The sequence below is a fragment of the Fulmarus glacialis genome, unplaced genomic scaffold (genome assembly GCF_000690835.1).
Source record: "Fulmarus glacialis isolate BGI_N327 unplaced genomic scaffold, ASM69083v1 scaffold16983, whole genome shotgun sequence".
In the NCBI taxonomy this organism is placed as follows: Eukaryota; Metazoa; Chordata; class Aves; order Procellariiformes; family Procellariidae; genus Fulmarus; species Fulmarus glacialis.
The window spans coordinates 72,770-94,587 of NW_009205182.1; the positions used below are offsets into that span (position 1 = coordinate 72,770).

The 21,818-nt window shown below is 39.9% G+C and overlaps 1 protein-coding gene across 1 annotated transcript in view; it reads right to left on the bottom strand.

Moving 5' to 3' along the window:
- Window positions 1-14,394: 14,394 nt before the first annotated feature.
- Window positions 14,395-21,818, bottom strand: part of DIO2 (deiodinase, iodothyronine, type II) — a 12,022-nt gene continuing 4,598 nt past the window's right edge. The window contains 1 exon segment of the mRNA XM_009575313.1: window positions 14,395-15,012. Within this exon segment, the coding sequence (XP_009573608.1) occupies window positions 14,395-15,012 (618 nt within the window).

Genomic DNA, 21,818 nt, shown 5'->3' on the forward strand with positions numbered 1-21,818 from the left:
AAATAGAGGGCCCACAAGACAAACAGCAGTACTTCAGTCAGTATATGTGATCACAGGTCCTGGTAGTACTGTTTGGTTTTATGCCATGGGCTACATACTTGGTAGGTCTTCTCTAGGTTGGCAACACTTTTTGATGCACTATTTACCCAGGTTTGGGTCAGGGTTATGCCAATTCCACTTGCTCTGACCTTTCCTCCACATACAGCTCAGCAGCGAGCATGACACCCAGGCAGCACTCAGCACAGCATTATCAAACCAGCACTGAGAAGCAGCTTATCAGCGGTTGTCCTCCAACCACCTGCTGCAGAAATGCAGCGAGAGCTGGCCCGTGCCCGAGCTTCACGTGAAAGCCCAGAGTGCCAGGACTGAACTTGTAATAAACAGGACTGAATCCCCTGCCTGGAGAGAGCTGGTCAAATGCAGGGAAGGAAAAGCGACTTGCACAAACTAATATTTTGAAAGAGAGTGGGGAAATACCACTACTCTTGTGCAAGCTTAACAGAAATTCAGTAGTGCCCAGGGTCACCGAGGCCTGCCTGGCAGCAGCCTCCAGGCCTGTGTTGGAAGATCTCTAGTGCAATACCAATTCAGAGAGCGCTGCTCTAACTGTTGGGCCACTGATCATATGACTTCCTGCAGCTGCCCAGTTTTTCGGGGGAAAAAAAAAAAAAAAAAACCTCCTAGAAAAATGCCCACAGATCTGAATGCTGCTTAAAACAACAAGTCCTACACGTGCCTGTTACATGAAAGGTAGAGAACCCTAATGACAAAAATGCATAATGAATTGTCCAGGAATAATGGCAGACCTGGAAGTATTAGTACTGAAACAGAAAGTATCTAGTGTTGCAAGAAATAAAGATTTATTTTCAAATAGCAAAGTCATCTAAAGGGGCAGATATGTTTTTCTTGCTTCCCTGAGTAATATTAAGGTGGTGGTGGAAAGATTCTCATTTTTTATGGAAATAAGGCAGAAAAACTGGATTCTTACTGTAAATGTTACTAATATAAACCAACACCCTACAAGTGACTTCCAGAGCATAACAAGATACTCAGTGAGTATTTACTATACAATATTCTGTCTGAATTACGAGTTTCCTCCAAAAACCTACAGTGGCAACTTTAACACATCTTGTTTTTTCTTACTTTAAACAGAGGATAGGCTAGCACAAAGCGCCTGCTTGTATGTAGCCCAGGCAAAATTTGGATGAGCAAAACCTGGATTATATTTGCAAATGGCTCCAGGATTTACAAAAGACCAAGACAGAATGTTGGCTATTGATTTTCATACCTGGGATTTTCAAAATCCTACGACTACTCTAAACCTTATTTATACATAAGTGATTTTTTAAATAGATTTTGGACTAGGCAGTGTGGTCTAAGGTTTAAAGCAAAGGGCTGAGAAACAGGAAACTTGGGAGAATTGGGTTGGATGGCAGCCTGGATAAATGCATGTGGTTTGTTTGCATGATTTTCAGTTAATAACAAGGGAGATCGGGTGTCTCAGAAAATTCAGAAAAGGGAAATAAAGCTTTATCCTGCCAGTTAGAAAAAAACCAAAAACTTCATAAGAAGGTAACTGAACTTGTAAATAGTAATGGAAAGTAGTTAAGTGTCTTATCACTTAAAATTGGAATGGAGAAAGCCCTAGATAATGTACTGCAGGGGACAATCCTGTGTCAGTTTGCAACAGGACATCCAGAAAGCTTGGACCCCTGACTGCAGAAGTGCTGGGACACCATGTACAAGAACCAACCAGTGATAAGCTGAGTGTTCCTGTCCTCTCACTGATACCAACCAACAATTCGGAAAAAGCTGAACAAAATCCCGTTAATGTATTACCGAAACAGTCAAAACTCTTCCTTAGCTGTTTTCCCAAACCTGCTCTTCCATGTGAGATAGGGCCTAAAGGCATATGAGGTCTAATATCTCTTGTAATTGTTTTTCTACCTAGGGCAAGTTCAGATATTGTTTTGTGTGTGTGTGTGCGTGCGTGCGCAAATGTCTGATATTTTGAAGAAAGCTTGGAGAGCTGCCCAAGAGGTTAATTAAAGGCAATGATTTCTTTTTAAAGGAGACACTCCAAAGACTCATAAATAAGTGCAGGAATAAGACATCCAATTATTTGAGGTGAAGAAAGGGCTAATTTGATAGATATTCTACTGTACCACTGCTGATTCCAAGGCTGTCTCTCTTCTTTGATCTTCTCTGACGCTCACCCCCCTCCTAAACTGCAGATCAACACAAGCTCCAAGGGGCTGTAGGCAAGAACAAGGCAATTGAAGCTCTGACCTTGTGACGAGTGCTGCAGATAGAGTGCATCTGGTTTCTGATTTTTTCTTACCTTTTTTCTGAATATTAGTCCTGTGCTTACATTTTCGTAATAACTTCCCAGTTATAAAAAAACCCAAAAAACTGAAAGTTTGTCAGTTTGCATAATTAAGCATGTAGAAGTGTGCCAGTCTTCAGTTACACTTCTTATTTTCCTTGAGGCTTTCCTTTCCTTTCCTGAGGATTACCAGATACTTATCTGGTTTATTTACAACCTTAGGAACGAGGACATCAGCAGTTATTGCTCCTTGCTTGAGAAACTTTGGCTTTTAGTGAATTATCATAATTTTATATCACAGCAAATCCTTTTTACCCAAGAACTATGAAGGTCAATCACACGGCTTCACTATGTGGAAAATATTATTGGGTCTACTTGACATCTGCAGAAACTATGCTAGCATTACAGCACTGAGAAAATAATTTGCCAAACAGCCTTTAATTTTGGGTCCCTCATGGTTCAGGCTATACAGGCAGGGCTTGGTCTTAGAGGTGAGAGTGCTAGCTCTGGAGTCAAACTGGTACGAGGTGCTTAACTTAAATCTGTTTCACCTAGTGCCTAAGTTCCATGTATTTTCACATGCTGAATTCAAGCCTTTAAATTAAATGTAAAAGTTGTTTAACGGTTCAGCCAAACTTTTTCACAACAGACCTTAACAATAAAAATAATCTAGTTGTTTACATCACACTGAAATTCAACTGTTTAATGCCAGCTTACTAATCAGACTTGTGAGTATTGTTGATTTATCACGAAAATATTGTTACTTAAGTATTATTGCTTAAACTTGAAACTTTCTTTTGACATATCATTATCCTTATGAGAAGGGAATGTCAGATGAGTTTCTTCTAAAAATTTTATCTTTTACAGCTTACCTGTCTTAACTTTCTGTCATAGTTATCTGAATATTTTCTTGATTAAAATGTCAATGTCCAATGACCTCCTTAAATATTACACTTCGAGTGTGTAGAGTGTAAAAATACACTTCTCAAAGTATGTCCACTTTGGGTAACAACCTTGTCAGGCCGTAGGGTTACTGTCCACCACTGCAGAGAGTGCTCATGGATTCCTGCCTTGAATCCTTCTCAATTCCTTGAAGGAGACCTTCAGTCATGGGATTTTCCTTTTCTTTTGCTTGTTCCTTCATATTCTGGCAACATTTCCATTTCTCTGACATTGTTTTCTAAAGTTACCTGAGTTGTAATTTTCTAATGCATAAAATCTGTCAACAGATTAAAACAGATGAGTTGAGCAGCTCATGTCCTCATGTACATGTGCAGGAATGGGGGAGGTGGGGGGTGGGGTGCTCCTGAGAGCTCATCTGTCCCTTTGTTCAACTGCCCTGGAAACTCCTGGTGTTTGAGACCTGTCTTTCTTCCCATCCAATCCATTGGATGAGGGAGAAGATTTTATGTGGACTAAGAAACTTGTTTATCTTTTGGTGTCTTTGGATCTTTGATCTGTATATATGCTATGCCTTATTAAGACTTAGTTTGGTATGGCCAATGGCAGCAGAGGAACAGCTAAGACATGGCATCTTGACACTGATGTGGAAGAAGAAAGAAAATGAAGCAAGTTATTCACATATTTCTGCGAGAAATATTTACACGTGGCATTCTGGACAGAAAAGACCACTGCGGCCCAGATCTGTCTATTTTCTGCACATGCCCCAACAAGCGCGACTGCAGGCACAGCCAGAACATGCTCTTCAGAGTATGCAGACCCTGTGTACACCGGGTGTGTTGGCCCGTCCCCAGAAACACATGCACAGGCTTTTGCACTAAACAGATTACCTGTAAGGCAGCCATTCAGAATAAGGTGGATGGGAAAGGAAGTATATATGTCTCCAAAGGCTCATGAAAGAAGGTGCTTTTTCAGAGCAACACATTTACATTTGGCTATTTAGAGATGCAGGGAGACCACCGAATAAAGAAAAAAAAAGTTAGTTTCAGCAAGGCTGTACAGAAATAGCTAGATAGTTATAACGAGAGTTTGGCTGGCCAAGGGGCTGATTTCACCCATGAAAAGAAAAATCTTCTGAGAATAGAGACAAGGTGGATGGCACGTATTTTCCAGTAGTATTCCCTTAACATGCCCTGGCTTCTTTTGGAAAACTTGCTTTGAAGAAGTTATCCTCCACCTTCATCCAGGCCTTCATCTTTATGACTTTATGACTTTATGATCTTTATGAAAACTGACAAAGTCCTAGCCTGTGGCAAGTACTATCACAGTTTGTATTAAGTGGTTGTCTTACTCAGAAAAATGTTCATCTGCGGGTTTTCAACAGATTACATGAGTATTATTTTTCCTGAAGATTCCTACTTAAGAGTTTTTATGTGCAAAATATCAGGTGAAAAATGTCAGTCATGCTTGGTATGGTCATCTCCTTTTGTTTAAATGTGATCATGTCTTTTTTTTTTTTCCATGGGAAAAATATGTGTGTCTCTGTGTGTCTCTGTGTGGATATATCTCTATTCTTTACCACATTCTGAAATAGCAATGTAAAATGTCATGACATTCTCCAGCAAAAAAAAGCAATAACAAAAAACCCAACAACTTTGGGATGAGTTCATGCCTGGAATGTTTCTGGAAAAAAAAAAAATCACAGAAGATTATATTTCAAAAGAGAATGATGAATAATGGAAAGTATGAACTGTGAAGTTCTATTATATCAGTTGTATTTAGGTTAACCACATTTCATTTTTTTAAGCTCATAAACCCTTAAGAAATGTTAATCACATGATGCACTTATTTGTAAATTTACATACTGCCCTGAAGGAGACACTGATTGTTGCATTCTGTGGTGACTCATGAGCATCTCTGGTTCAGGCTGCCAGGACTGAGAAAGCAAACTGAGTAGTATGATCTTGTATGAACTGTGATTAAATTTCCAGTAGAGTTATCCTCAGGACACTCCATAGCATTTTTTAACACACTAAGATATGAAAACTAAAAAGAGGGTGATATAAAGCAGTCTTTAAGTTTGAAACTTAGCATTTTTTTTTTTTCATTCTGTTAAAACCGAAAGTTATGCAGTCTAAGCATACATATACACTTAAATAGGAATATCCTATATTTTAGTTGCCCACTATATTCAAAATAATAATTCCAACAAATGCACACAAAAACATTTCAAACAGTATGTGAAAGTCCTTTTTATTAATAAAGATACTACTATTACTTCTTAGTTTCATTTCCAAATTCAAGTATCACCAACTTTACACAACAGTTCTTGTTCTCTAAACATCAGCATGCATGCTACATTTTAATAACATGTATGTATTTTAAAATTGAATTTTTATTGCATGTCAATGAAAAAATAAGCCTAAAGTAAACTGAAAGCCCTATCAAGTGATGCCATCTGTTTTTTTCTTCTATTGACAAGACAAACAGGTTTAAGATATATTTAATTAAAGCATTATCAATGATTAAATATATCATGAGTGACAACATATGGTAGTAGGCACAATTAAAAAATAGTTACTTGGGTTCCTATTTATCTGTCAAGTGAACTGATTTATCTGCTGTCCATAAAAGAACATCAGATGTAATCTAATGGCTTTTTAATACAAGGAAGCTTGACAACATACTGGCAGATGGTATTCTGGGTAATGATCCAGACTGCAATGATCTCAGTAATGACTTATTGTATTTATTTACCTGGCCTCAAACAAAGGGGAGTGGGGGGGAAGCTAAAATTATTCAACTAGCCTAGGCTGCTCTGGCACTGTAAATGTTTAAATCACTGAAGCAGCCCATTTGCTTCTGTAGTGGGAGAAAACATGAAATTGATTAAAACAGCATAAATGCAACAGGAAAATATTCCTCCTCCGCAGCCAGTTTGGGAATGGAAACTTACCTAGTTCTCATGGTCTTTTTTTTTTTTTTCCCCCTCTGTTTTTGCTCTGAAGTGGTCAGTGCGGGGGAAATTCTGTCCTTTAAAGGAAAAAGATCTTACAGCACCACTGGGCCACTCCGGCGTGCCTCTTCTCAAGGAGAGGTGATCTGCTTCCAGAACAGGGGCAATGAGAGAAAGGAAGGCTTTAGGAGTCATGAAAGACTGGTGTGTGTGCTGAAAATCTTCCTTTTGCCTCACATTGACATGGATCATGATACAGGGCTTACAATGACTGCTTTTCTGCTTCCCTCTACAACTCACAGAAACAACTCCAAACGTCGTCATAAACCGCAAGGAGTATCTCCTGACTTTGTCACAGTTACACAGTCTCTGAAACCTGAAAAAAATACTTGTGTCCTGTAAAATTCCATTTCAGATACTGAAAGTCCTGTTGAAGGTACAGTTTGATGATCTGAGTAAATACAAATGGAAGCCTCATGGAGGTTTTCATACATACCTAAACATATAATGAGAAAACTCTTGCAATTAACATTATTGCAATGTCCCATTGGAACAGAAAAGGTCTGTTGAACTTTCTCTCTCGGCCTCACCTACTGTGATACTTCCACTGCTGAAAACAGTGCTGGGAAACTTGTTGATCTGCTGTCTCAGAAATATCCATCCCAATAATAAACAGGATGACCTGAACTTCAAATTAGCTCAGCACCAGTGTCACACAGTATAAATTAAGAGGTCATTGCAACCTGCTAAAGAGGAACTAGATGTGATGCTGGACAGTTTGCCATGGTATTGGACAACAGAGAAGCAACATTATACTGAGGTACACAGGTGCTGGTGACAGGCAAGAGAAATATCCTGAGAGAATAGCTATGATGTCTATATGCACTTTCAGTCACGGCATCCAGCCTAGCTGCTGTCAAATTAGTCTATAGTGGAGATGTACTTCTGGTTTTCAAGTGTTTTGAGATGCCCTGAAGCATAAGTGGCAAAGTTGTGCGATTTTCCATTAGGTGTGTTCAGTCTTTAGGTGAACTGCTGTGGACAGTTTTAGCACTGTGAAACCTTGAGCCCCCCGCAGTGCCATTCAGTCCATCTGTAAAGATCTGCAAGGATCACTTAGAGAGAACTTCTGCAGCTAGTAAAAATCTGCTGCTCCTTCCATAGTAGCATCAGCTACAAGACTTCCTTTTCTCACGAAGCAAGTGCTTTTCATTTACAAGCACAGTCCACCAATTTCTGGTTTGGAAGGATTGGTCTAATTTCCTGTGAGTCTCTGAGAAAACCTCAGAAAGATTTGTCTCATAAGACATCTGGCCAGGTCTAATGTGTGGCACTCCCAGTGCTCAGACCTTCACCCTGTGTGAGGCTGGAGTGTTGGCTTTATGAGTTTTTACAAACTGCTGACAGACATGGGGAGGTATGAACTCTGGTAGCTAGGGCTGAGATCAAAATCTGTATGTTCACTCCCTTCCAGTCTGCAGGAAGCTGAATACTTGTTCGTGCTGTTATAATCTGCCCAGAAAGCCAGTGTTTAGCTCTGCAGGCTAGCATGTGGAAAATGACATTTAAGAACAAACCTGCATGCAGATGATCTGCACTGAGGATACATAGATAAACATAAAATGCTGTATTCTCCCATATCTCACTTAACCTTCTGACAACTGACATCCTTTTAAAAGTACTCATACTTGAAATGAAGTCCTCACTAATCTGTAGCCTTACGCAAACTCCACAAAACCAAAGGCTGAGATGGGGGAATCATCACCAAGGGTATTACAGAGCAATGAAATGAAAGAGCAAGAGATGGGAAATCAATCAGGTGCAGGAAGTATGTAAGGGAAAAAGAACAGAGTTAAAGGACATCAACGGCTGATTAATTCCTAAAGAAGATAAGGCTTTGGAGAAAACTTCCCCTCCTATTAGCTGTACACATAACCAATAGCTAAGTCACAGTAGCTTTTGTATGGATAACACAAATATACATATGAAAATATGGGAAATACTGATTTACAAAGAGTATTTTTGCCAGCTTGCTACTTCTTTTTTAATTTTATATAATAGGCACTATCTTAGGGAGAACTGAAACACTTGAGGTATTCATATGTTTCATATATATGACCTAAAATGGATGCTCCTTCCCTAGTCAAGTGACATAGTGAGGCTGACGAGTCTTTAAGGCCTTAAGGATTTGAACAGGATGCTCACTCAACATGTTTCCAATTCACATTAGCTCTGTAAGACACATTTAAGCCGGTGGATTCATTAACATGAACATTAGAAGCACACAGGCATATACAGTGAGTCAAGTAATGCATCAGACCATGGAAGTGATATTCACTTTAGCTGAAGTTGATTTGTCTGTGATCAAAGTCTTTACCCAACATTTAGGTCCTTTGTTTGAAGTTTATATTTGGGAAAAGTTTGTCAGAAAGGAAGATCTTGAGCGGTAGTCAATCCTCTTGAGATACTGCTCTATAAATAATCCATTTTCCATTTTTTTTTTTCCTTCTACCATGAACACCATTCATTCCAGAAAAAAATACTCTTACAAATATATGGGAGTAGTCAGAGTCTAATTTTTTGTAACAAGTTATTTATTAATGATCCTGTTTTCTAATAAAACTGTTACTTCACCACATCTGTCTTCACCTGATTTATACAGCTGTGAAATAAGAAACAAGTCCTGAAAGGTGTTTTTATTTATTCCAGAATATTGAGTAGCTCCTTATGGCAACAATTGACATAAAGTTCGTAATCACTAATGGCCAGACTACAGGAATATTCACACAACTCAAAAGTCTCCTTTCAGTACTTTTGGGGGTTATTTTTGTGACACGAACTGGATAATCTAGAAAGAGGTATTTGTTTGGTTGTTCCAAGAGCCTGTCAAGCATACTGTAATGAACATTTCTGCTTGGGACACTTAGATGTAACCTTTTCCATGGCTTTCCTTTTGGTGATTTGTTTTGTTCTTTTTTACCTATATTCACAAGCAGTTTTCAGATGTAGGGTCCTATAAAACTGTCACAAAAGATGACAAAGAGGAGGAAATTTCTAAAATAAACTAAATCACAAAGTGAGTTTGTTTAGGAAGTTGCAGGACATTCTTCCATTTGAATTTTTTTTTTCCTGTTCAGCTGTGCTTTTAATTTTATTTTTCACCTTTTGCCTTTTGTGTTTTCATTGAAATGGGAGCTGCATGTATAGGTGATGCATTCACAACTAATTCGTCCAGGTTTCATGTGCTATGTACAGCTCAGCATGCTTTCTTCAAGCACATACTTTTTTTGAACAGTGCAATTCTGTGCAGACTCAACTGCTGTCCTTGTAGCTCTCAGTTTCTCTCCCCCTCACTTTTCTTAAAAGTTGAGGAGTAGTTAGCTATTAAATTAGTCCCACCATTTATAAAGGGGTTTGCTCACATTTCTTAAGATCTAGTCAGGGTGGTATAGGCTATTGTATTAAATACAGTTTTAAGTTTGCTTGGTCTAATGTCAAGATTCCACTGTGTAGTAATAATCAATATTAGAATAAGAAGACACAGAAGAGATATATTTTCCTTTATTGTTTATTATAATACAAGAAAAACAAATCTAGAAAGCACATTTCATGGAGCACCATATCGTAACAAAATTTTGCTGGCTCTCCTACAAAGTGTATTTTTGACATTTAAACAATGACACACACATAGTCAGTACACACAGGCATCTACACCCCGGCGATCTTATTAACGGCCCCAAAGAGTCCCCTCTTTCAAATACAGAAACACTAAGGTGCACAGAGGAATGCAAGTGTGAGGGCATCTGAACGCCAACTGAGTTAATTACTCTTTTGTTAGCGATCTTCATAAGCACACAAGCCTTCATTGTCTCACCCCAATCTCTCTTCTCTGAAGCCTCTAAATTGGGCCCAAAGGTCACTGAATATGGATCCGGCACAGACATGGTGTAGAGTTGAACAAAACTGGCCAATATTCCCTACCTGATACCTCTTATTGCTTTGGTTATAGTACTGAATGAAAGTCTTAAAAACTCTTAAACCTACACTCCACATCACAGAAAAGCCACTTTCATACATACCTCCCCACACACACCTGAACGCATAGCACTGATATCTTTTTGAGAAGCTTTGTGGGTTTCCCCACCAAGATCACCTTCATAAAAATGATTGCGTTTTGTTTCTCAAAGTGTTCAGACAGTTGTTCAACAATATATTCCACAATATATTTCTTTCTTTTTAATAGATAGGGCATGTTTTCCTGCTGCCTTAAATTTATGTCATTGTCTACACAAGCAAGAGCAAAATGCTATCATTTTCATCTGTACAAAATGTTTTACATTCATTTTATACAGTGCTAAATAATGATGCTAAGCACGGAACAACGTAGAATGATAGCCCAGAATAGCTTTTTACCTTGCTCAAAATGAAAAAGTACTGGAAGTTTCCCGTACTAATGTTGAGAGAAAGGATTGGGGTCTCTATTATACACAGTAGCCTTCCAGAATACTTTCAGGCACCTATTTTGTGAGCTATTGCTCAATATGTATGTCACACTGAAGCACCTCAAGTAATATGGTTTAGTCCTCTCAAACAGTGAGAATAAGAGACAAAAGCAAATCCAGCCTCACAGCAGACTAGACCAACTGTGAAGGACGATGCTAGCAAGGTAGCAAAATTTCTACCTGGACCCAAAACAAACCACTGTTACAATAATGTGGGGTATCTGACATACGGCCACTTCTGTCACAGAATGAGGACAATGCTTGAAGTTTAATTTAAAACCCTTTCTATAAAATGTTTTAATTTTGTCAACAAAAAAAATGAAGAGCTTGTATTTCTATCAGCTGCTTACAAAAGATATTTTTTCCTCTAAGCCCATTTCTCTTTGAAATACTTCCTCTGTTTTCTGGGGAAATTTAAGGATTTGCAAAATGTATTTCTGTCTTGATAATCAGTGAGGCTGAACTATCTTGTAAGTTTTGGGCAGGGTAATGCATTCATGTTGCCAAGAAAGAAATGAAGTTATTGTGTATTTTTTCTTGTGGAAAATCCATGTGGATTTCCCATTTACAGTAGCCAATTTTATAATTCCTTTATACTATGTGATGAACAGGCATCTATGAATAACAAGATGAAATAATGGAAATTCAAAAGGAGAAAATGGACTTGAAAAATAACTGTAACTTCAGATATGCAAAGGGGTATTAACCAACTGAATTACTAACTCAGACTCTCTCCTCCGAGCTAAAGGTATGTTTCAACAGCTGTGCTAAACATTTGGCTAGCATTTCCTGGATAAACAGTTCAGACTTCAACTGTATGATGGGGAAAAGAAGAGAGAAGGAAAAGACTTACTAGTTGAAGTTTTACAAAGGTTATGGAGTTGCTATGGTTTAATAAAGTTTCAGATGGCTGAAGAATAGCATATAATAAGGAAAAGATGATGTGCTGGGTATATCAATACATATTTTCACTTGGAGTAATGTCTACAGCTTTACTCACCTGAGTAAAAGGACAGTGTAGCAAAAACAGAAGAGATTCAGAGACAGGCAAAGAATATGGACCTGTGTAAGAATGTGAATTATTGGTATGTAAATTTCTATATAGAGTATATAATCACTGACATACAGAAGAAAAATTGGGGTCACTCCTGTTTATACTGTTTATACTGTTTTAGCATACAAGAGCAAGAAATGAGAAAGACATTGAAAAGCAGCCAATTTAAATCTGAAAAAAAAATCTGGTTTTATTTGTTTTTCTTTGTTCTTAAACATGATTTTTTTTTATTTTAGTATTCCCCACCTCAAGAAATATTTAGATCTCAAAAATCAGGATCAGCCTCTCACAGAGATGATGAGACATCAACAATCACATTAGACAAGACAAAAATAATAAGGGCTGAAGCTAATGAAAATTCCAGAAGAAATTATTGCACCTTCCCCTGAAGCATCTGATACAGTCAGAGGTAGGACACTGGACTAAATAGACCACGTAGTTTGGCTACGTTACTGTTCCTATGATATTAGATTTAAAAATTTCAGTTATATATCCCAGTTAGTCATGAAAATGTTTAACAATCTTCCACACTGAGCAATGAGTTACAGTAACGTTAATGAATGGGAGGACAGAATAATTATTATTACTGGTCTTAGACACTACGTATGTGTGCATGCATATGTATATACATACATAAAAATATATGATATACATCTATATGCATACATAAATGCATACATACACACACACAGACACACAGAGACACATGCCTTCTGAGAAGTGGGGCTCACCAGAAGGTTTGAAGGCCATTCTTTATACCCTTCTCCGATACACACTACCAAACTGTGTGTGTGTGTGTGTACATGTTTAACAGTGTGTGGAGGAAAATGTGAGAAGGAAGGGAAGCATGAACCTGAATATGGGAGAAATCAGTCATGTTACTGTAATTATTTCAGATCTGTGCTTGAAAATACATTTCCAAATGCCTTGTACATTGGCTAAGTTGACCATCAGCCAAGCAAGAAGAAATACACAATATTAAAGGGAAATTGTGAAAATGAAAAAAATTATGTATGTATTTTCTGTTCTTTCCTGTGCTAGTATTAATCATCATATTCCTGACAACTGGCAGGATGAGAAATTAAAAGAACTAATTTGATTTTTGCCACTTACCCTGTTTATATGTTTCATGTTTCTGCCAAAGTCGAGAGAAAACTCGGGTAGTCCATCTCCCTATGGGTTTTCATTTATCAGCTCTAATGGGTTAGCTCATTGTAAACTTACCTTTTCATCAGGCTTGGTTAAATAATTTTAGTTTTAGAAATACCTAAACTTAATGTATACTCTAAGTTGACAGTATCTCTTTAAACATAATTAATAATTCCTCAGACCCATTCGTACAAAAATTCTGCCATCTTTTACACTGATTCACATTAATTCACACTATTTGTCCTCCCTGTTTCTCTGGGAAGGCTTTTGAGAACACGAGTGAAACAAACAGACTATCACCTCATCTGATAGCAGAGCTGCAGCTAACCAATTCTGAGGCTGCAAACAACTTAACTTCCAGACAAACTAACGTAGCTATGAACTAGTTGCAGGTATCTAAGACAGCAAAAATCAGCATGACTACATTTAACAGGGTAAATGACAGGATAGGTTTCCATTTCAATGAGGTAAAGTTGTGTATAAGTTCCCCCATCCCCAAAATACATCTGTAAGGTCATTATCTCAAATAAAAATAAAGAGAGAAATAAGTTATTCTTTAAAAAGCTGAAAATGAAATTACCTTCAAGCCTATTGCTAGACAGAAAGAGATCAAGGCGGGTAAGGAAACAGAGGAGAACCAGAGAATATTGATAAATGTGTGTTGTCAGCTCTGAGAACTGAGGGTTGGTTGGCATCAGCTGAGTTTTGTCTCGTGATGCACATTCTAGATGGTTCTCGCTGTTTTGTTACAAATAGTCCAGGTTTTTTAGTTTTCAAATTGTAATGGGCTTATTTGATCACCTTTGTCTTTCTGGACCAACTCCATAGATTTTAACATCTTTCTCAGCAGGCACAGGCCTGCATACTGGATACAAACATATAGATAGAATTACATAGTTAATATGGTGTGCAGGGGCATCCATAGAGAGTACAAATACCAGCATACAATGTTTCATCTTGAGCTGAGCAACCAGTCTGCCTGCAGGATGCATTGCATGGTGGTTCCTGTAGTCTCCGAACAATAAAATCTCTGGAGAGAGGACAATTGCCACACTTCACTGCATTTCTATGCAAAGTAATTGCAAGCCCCTTGGCTCCTCCCAGGTCGCTTGCATTGGCCACAATGGAGGCGTAAAGAAGCGTTTCTGATGAAATGCACGGCATTGCCTTTCCGTGGATTGCCTTCCAAGCAGCAACGCTTTCTGGCTCACCCCAGGGCCAACACTTCATGAGACGGGTTCCTGGGAGACAGGTCTTATCTCACCACTCTTCCTGCTCGTCAGCAGCACCTTTTCGCAGAAGCCTCTTCACCTCTTCTGTCCTGTAGCGAGCGCAGGAGTGGGATTTTTTTCATACAATAATGTTTCTGTGGAGTTAGTTTTTTGTTTTATTTTCTTTTCCTAGTTCATGTTCATTTGACCTTGTTATCAAATGTGTTCTCCTGCAATCATCTGAAAGGCCTTTTTCAAACCAGCATATGTTTTCTTTTTTTCCCTTTTACATCACTTTAAAGGGACACATCCGTTGATATAGCTTCTGTAGAGAATGGATTTCATCTTTTGCTGAAGTTTTGTTCCAGCCAAAGCCGAACCTCCTGCAGATTGTAGAAAAAGGGGCCTTTGCCTCCCAGGTAGGCGATTTTTTGCCTCTGCACAATGCATACTCGCTCAAATGAAACCCCGTAGGCCACATTGGCATTGTTGTCCATGCAGTCAGCCACCACTTGGCACTGAGGTGGCAAGGAAAAGCGCTCTAGGAGCTGGTGAGCAGCTGCGCATCGGTCTTCCTGGTTCCTGTGTTTCTTAACTTCAAATGAAGAGGGAGAGATTCCAGGGGCAGCCCAGCCATCTGATGGGTGAGCCTCATCGATGTAGACCAACAGAAAGTCAGCCACACCAGAGAACTCCTCCACCAGCTTGCTGAAGGCCGATAACTGGCTTGTGAACGGTGGTCAGGTAGCTGAACCAAAATTGACCACCAGCGGCCGCTCGGAGTTGGCAAAATCCAGAAGGTGGCATTTGGTTCCACACTTGCCACCGACACTCTTCCAGCTGCTACTGCTGCCATCACTGCCCTTGGCTATGTGGATTACACTGGAGTTTGGGGCTTCTCCTCCCAGTTTGACCTGACGGCAAAACAAATCAAAACATAGCAAGTTAGTGCGACTTGCTTGTCCAGTATCCTTATGAATACTCTCTTCAAATAAATAAAGTCATTTGTTCAAAGAGTACACCTAACTACCTGCATGGACACTAGCATGGGAATATAGCAAATGATCAAAAGCAGCAGCTTCAAAAAAGTTCATCTAGTCCATCTCCACTCACAGTGCAGAGAAACGTGGCATCCCTGACAGGTATACTACTTCATCATTGTTAGAAAGTTTGATCTGAGATCTGTCTTGTCCTGTCCACTACACACATAGTCCTGTCCACCCTTATGTATTTGCAGAGTCTTATTTGCTTTCAGACAGACTACCTCCAGTTTCTTCTAATTTCTTCTTTTCTCTGTGAGCCAAATTTTCTAGCCATGATTTTTTTTCTCTGCCATCCTCTGAGTTCTCTCCATTTGGTTCACATCTTACTTGAAGAGCAGTGTTCAAAACTTCAAAAGAGTTTTTACTAATTCTCAGAATAATCAGACAATTACTTCATGTATCTCACAGGCTACACCTGTTTATACATTCCAGATGTTTGCTTTTTATGAAACATCATGACTGTTTTGGAAAAACAGACTGTTGACTAAGGGTTAGCTAGTGAGAAGTTATAATGCCTAGGTCCCTTTTTCTGCCTTTCTAGTTGCTCCCCATCATGGATTTGGATACTGCAGTCCAGCCTGAATTCGGTGCTTTGCACTTGGCCCCATTGAACTGCATCCTACATTTCAAGCCATTTTTCCAACTCTCCAAAATCATTCTGCATTGTATTCCCCATTTTCACAACACATGCAGTGCCTCTCAATTTTGAGAGGTTTGCACTTTCGATACGTGTATCTTCTCTTCCATCCATCCCTTCCATTCCATCCAAGAATGAAAATACTCAGATTACCAAACACAAGAGACGCCCACTCTTATATCATTCTGTTTTGACAGTGGACCATCCAAGACTGCGCTCTCCAAAGGGTTTTCTAACCACTTTGCAGTAATTTCATCAGTGATTGAGTGACACATTTCGTTCTACTGCAGTGTTTCTCTAGAAGATGATTGGGGAAAAAGCAGCAGGAAACTGGGAAAGTTTGTACGATGGTTGAAGTAAGATGAAGTGAAAACGAACTGTTCTGAGCTCTAACCCCAGATCTAACTCAGACCCAACAGGTAATTGTCATTTTGCCTGACCGTTTCTATTTCCCTGCCTAGAGAAAAAAGACAGAATTAAGCATCTCACAGAAGCGACTGCCAGAATAAGGTGGAGCCTGCAGAGGGCTCCAAGATCCTTAGCTGATAACTGCTATAGAACCACAAAACGTTATTACATAAGACAATTAGTTTTTAATGAGCTCTGCCACAGCAATTCCTATGTATCTGCCTTTAACATCAAGCTCTAGTACAACAATGCAATTATCCTTTTGTATTTCCCCAAGTCTTTTTATCTCTCTGTCTTCTGTCTATTTGATTATGTTCAGAAGTGTTGCTTTGAAGGAAACATACAGGGCTAAATTCTTTCATATTCTTTCATACTTTATTTATTTATTTCTGAAGCACACTCCAGCTGAAGTCAATAGAACTTAATGCTGAATGAGAACTGTGTAAAAACTGAATAAATAACTGATTTTTGGTGCACTTCTAGTCCACATTAAATTATAGGGTATCCCGGTGAGTCAGATACAGTAAGAAGCTGAGTTAACAGCTGAATACTTTACTGATGTGATTGCTGCTGCACACAGATCCAGAGGCAAGTATATTGTAGATACTGGATCCTCCATTTCTCCCTGAGAAACCTGACTACCTTGAACAAATCTACAGTTATTCATGACTCAGCATTATTTCATCAGAATAGCAATAGAAGCAAGAGTCTCACCAAACCAAAGTTTGTAAGACACTGCCCTTAAAGCTGCCAGACTTCACAGCTGTATGAGAAGGTCTCACAGCATGTTGGTACAAGATAGAAAACATTTTGACTATTTTCTATGGGGCAAATTGAGACACAACTTTGCCACCGTTCACTCAGTGATCAGCAAGGAAGAGAGCCACAGAAAGTAAGACTGCTCGAGACCCACAAATCTCTCCAGGCCAGGCACGTGGTGATCAGGCCACTGGAAGCAGGGGATGTGCAGCTGCAGCTGCACCACACGCAAGGGAAGCAAGTGATGCCCCAGGAAAGTACAGCCCCTTGTGGCCCCCCTCCCTGTAAACCTGCATCTGCAGCGTTGCTATTTGCTAGAGCCCTGGTAACAGTTCAAAAAAAAGCCTTGTGCTCATTTGCCTTTGAAAGCAAGTGAGGTTTGAAATAGCAGAGTTTAGGACCTGCTGTGTGAGTGGGATATCCGTTGAACTCAAGGAAGGAAAAGAGCTGTATCCTAGTTTTTGAGAAGAAAGGATCTATCTGGAGAGAGGCAGGCTCAGAGACTCAGGCTGTAGCATTTAAGAAGAAGCATTAAGCATCTTGCAGTGTTTAAGAAGTGCTGCTACAGGCCACCTACACCTTAGCAGGTAGTAGGTACTCTTCTGTGCAGCTGTTGAACATCTCGCTTCTCTCTGCCATTCTGTGCAGTAAGATAGGCAAAGCTGGAGTGAATAAGGTAAAGGGCCAGACTTGAGCAAAGAAATACACAGGTCAAGATCATGTGGCGGCCATATAATCATCCTGAGGGCTGCATTCAATCCTTAAGCCAGCTAGACAACTCAGCATTTTGTGGTAAGTCGGTAACTATCAAAAAAGTGCACATCTCAAGAAACACGTCTGCATATCTGCACAAACACTAGATCCCTCTTTACCTAGAAAGCTTAACTGTTCTTGCACTACCAAGCAAATGCTTTTTCAGAGCTAGCTTGCCCAAAATGTGCCTTTTGGGCAAAGCCTGACATGTAAGTATCTGGGCTGCACCCACTCCCTGGATGAATAATGGACCTCAGTATTTAGGAGTGTGCACTCATCCAATCAAAGAAAAGAAGTAATAACATTAAGCAACACACTTTGAATTCCCCTCACTCTTCTGGTCTTATTTTAACAAAACTATTATGACTGAAAATACTCTAACCAACACTCTTGAACTGGGAAACCACAGACTGCTTCTTGATCATATTTAAGCAGAAGGAGAGGCTACATACTGTAAGCTCCTCATTACCAACTCTTCACTCAGATCTACCAAATGCTTCTTTTCCTAGGCGAGTTTGCAAACCCTGAAGGAATAGACTAACAAAACAACTCCCATCGAACACCAGCATAGGAATGCTCTTCAAGTACTATTTAACATTGATACCAAGGGTGGCAATGTATTTCATTGTTCTCCAACAATGAGAGTTTGCATTCTGTCTCTCATACTCCTTATTGACCAAAAAATAGATGGATTTAGGAAATAAAGTGCAAATATGCCCTACGTCATCTTATAGCAGTTTCTCTTCACTTCCCACAGCCACGAAGTAAGTCTCATGGCCGCTGGTTACCTATCATTTTAATTTTTGTTTCTAGGAGTGCTTGTGTTGGGTTTTTTCCACTTAATGAGACATCCTTGCCAAGCAGGCATTCACGAGGCATTTTCTGCTCTTGTGGAAGAGTAATTAGGTCGGTGCCTTGTTCCATGCCAGTGTCAGGCACTCCAAAAAGCAGCCCTGCCCAGTCGTTAATGCTTAAACATAAGCAGCGGCATCTCCACTAATTGGTCTTGATGAAGCGCTGATGTTCCCAAAGGGACTCTTTATTTCACCAGGCTCGGGAACCGATTGACACAGGATGACAATATCATCCTTGCTGATCATCTGCATTGTAGGCCTTGGCTGTCTTCTTTGTTGTTATTTATTGAAAGAAAAAATAGCTCTTGGAAAAGAAAATCAATGCAATGAGAAAACAAACAAAAACCCCCATGTATTCAGCCAAACCGCTTTTGAAATCTTACACAAAGGCAGGCAAAATATAAATTCTGAGAAACAAACTAGCAGAATTCCCCTCACACGCGATCCAGCATTTCTATAATCACGTACTTATGTGCGTGAATATTCGGGCATTTGGCATCAGCTTTCTGGATGAGGTGGAAACCAGGCAGTGCGCAGGCACCCCCTCTCACGCAGCCTGCATGGGACACACAAGGTAGGCCAACCAAATCTGAGAGCCAGCCTGGCCATCAGCAAGGGCAAGCACCAGCCCGACACCAATGCAGTGACTTGCATCATTTGTGCGAATTTTGTGTTTGCTTGACAGCCTTGGTACTGCATCTCCTTCTCTGAGTTTGCATGCAGAGTGAAAAGGAACATGGTTGCTGATGCTTTAGCACGCAGACTGCAAAATGAAGGAGACTTGGGAGCAGGAAAGAAAGCCCTATTCATAAACGTCAGGCTAGAAATAGCACATACTGCTAACTTTGTTGTACATTCTCCATGAGAACTAGGAAAAGCCCCACGGACAAAACATCGCCTCCTCATTTACCTTTTCTTCTTTCTCGTTTTGCTTTTATCAGCTTTAGCATAACCCTCCTGGGATTCTGTGCATTGGAATATGGTTTTCATTCCCTGCGTGAGGGATTTTCAAACAGTTTGGCAGACTCATCAGGCTGTGTCAACCCCCTAAAGAAAATAGGTGTTGCCAGACAATTAGCAGTCTGTGATATTAGCCATTTAAATACGGACATGCTGTGTTTGGGACTGGAGTCCAGCAACTGGTAATGAACCGAATCCCTGAAGCTTTTTGCTCCTTTTCAAATTCTCTGCTTTGATTTGATTTGATCCCATTCAGCTAAATATAGCCTCTGAACAGCCCGAAATTTCTCAGTGCTTCATCCAAATTATAATCAGACTCTGGCTGGAGAATTATACAAATTATTATTTTTGTTTTCTTCATTTACATGATCCAGGGTTGTGCAGTGGATAAAAATTACAGGAGGCCCTTGTCTGGAGTAGCATTCGGGAGTGGGAGCTCTTCGTTTGTCATGGGGAGGTGGCAGCTTGCTTTAAGAGACTCGATTACTCGAATTGGAGCACAGAGACTGGAATTGACTCGAGTTCTGCCAGAGTCCAGAGTCTTTTATTTAGGATCAGGTGTGTGAAGCTGAGGGAAGGAAGTGGGAGACAAATTAAAAGGGCACATTCCACACAAAAATAACTAGTCAAATGCTGCTTTCTTTATTTAAAAACTGCCAGTCCCACAAATGAGCATGCAGGGCAGAGGGAAAGCATAAAGGAGCCTTTTGGCTTGCAGACTTATAAAAGAAAATGGATAATTTTAGTTCCTCTGATCGGGGAACCTACAGCAAGGTTTCCCTCAAGATGGGAGCACGGCCTACAGCATTGTGGCCTCTGGGCCTCTGGCTGCCCTTGTGGACTCTACCTACAGGTGACAGAGACCTTCACCAGTCTTTGTTAGTCAGCACCTGGAGGACATTTGAAGTTAATTTGAATGATTTTTTTTTTTTTTTTTTTTAACTCAGCTTTAGCACTGTATGAATACACAGTGGTGGTTTTGTTGGAGAGGCAGAGCTGGGGCGCGAGGATCGGGTACGATTATTTTCCTGGGTGGTGCCCATTAGCCAATTTTCTCTGTCTACCACAGCCGAAGGGGGTTTTCACAAGGGTTTGACAAAAGGGCAAGCAGTCTTTTCAGTCAGTTTTTCACACATAAGGGTAAAAATGTAAGACTGCAAAGAGGTGCTGTGGAAGAAGTGAAGTTCGATCTGCAAAATGAAACGGGTAGGATGAGACCCCATGTGGAATAGGAGTCGTCATACTCCTTTTCCTACCCTTTGTCTGTTTTGAGTGTTTGAACTGTAAGCTCCGTGGGACAAACTGTCTGCTCCTCTTGTTTAGGACACTGCCTAGTACAATGGGTCCCTGGTCTAGGTTGGTCCTCAGACACTACTATAACAAACATGACTATATATTAATAATAATGACAATGTTTTAATAATAATGACAATGACAAGCCCAAATCCTGTTGAATTTATGTTCCAAACACTGCAGGAAAGGTTTTAATTGTGGTTTTGTTTTGTTTTTCTCACTTCTTTCAAGATTGTTTTCATTTGCAAATGTCAATGAAAACAATTCTGCTAAGGCTGAACTTCGTAAAACCAATAAAATATTTTTAATACCACCCAACGTCTAGTTCTAAACCCTGAAACTATACAACATGCTTTCTTTCACAAATTCTGTTTATCACTGTCAAATGCAGAGAGAGACACTTCCTTACCCTGCCAGACAAAATAAATACAAATAATAAGTATAGAGATTATGTCTTTGTTCCAACCTCTCAAAGATTGCCCCAAAAAGCAAAGAGTTTCTGGGCAGCCAAACAGCAGGTAAAGGATCATGCTGTTATATTACTTTCACATATAGCTTTGTGATAATGCTGTGCAGCATGCACTTAACATGACAGTTTTCGGGCTGTCCTGCTTTGCATACTGATTTATTTTAGGAATAAATGAGGTACCTACCAGGCAGGCAGAAGTAGCCAAAGGTAATTTAGTTGTGCCTCCCTGAAATATCAGGAAAATCCCACTGGGTGTTTACTGAACCAGTCTACTTGCTGCTACATCCAGAGCTGGGCCTATGCTGTGAAGTTGGGATCCTGTGCCAACCGTTCCCTCCGTGCTGGGTCTGTCATGCCAGAGCTTGCTGCTGGCCCGTTCTACGGACAGTAAAAAGCTGTACAAGTACATACACACACCCATCACCATCCATCGCTTGAGATACTGGCAACCTGGTATCAGGACATCCTGAGGGCTGTAACGTACGTTTACACACACGAGCGTATATGTACACACGCATGTTACCCCCATAGGTGCACCACGGCA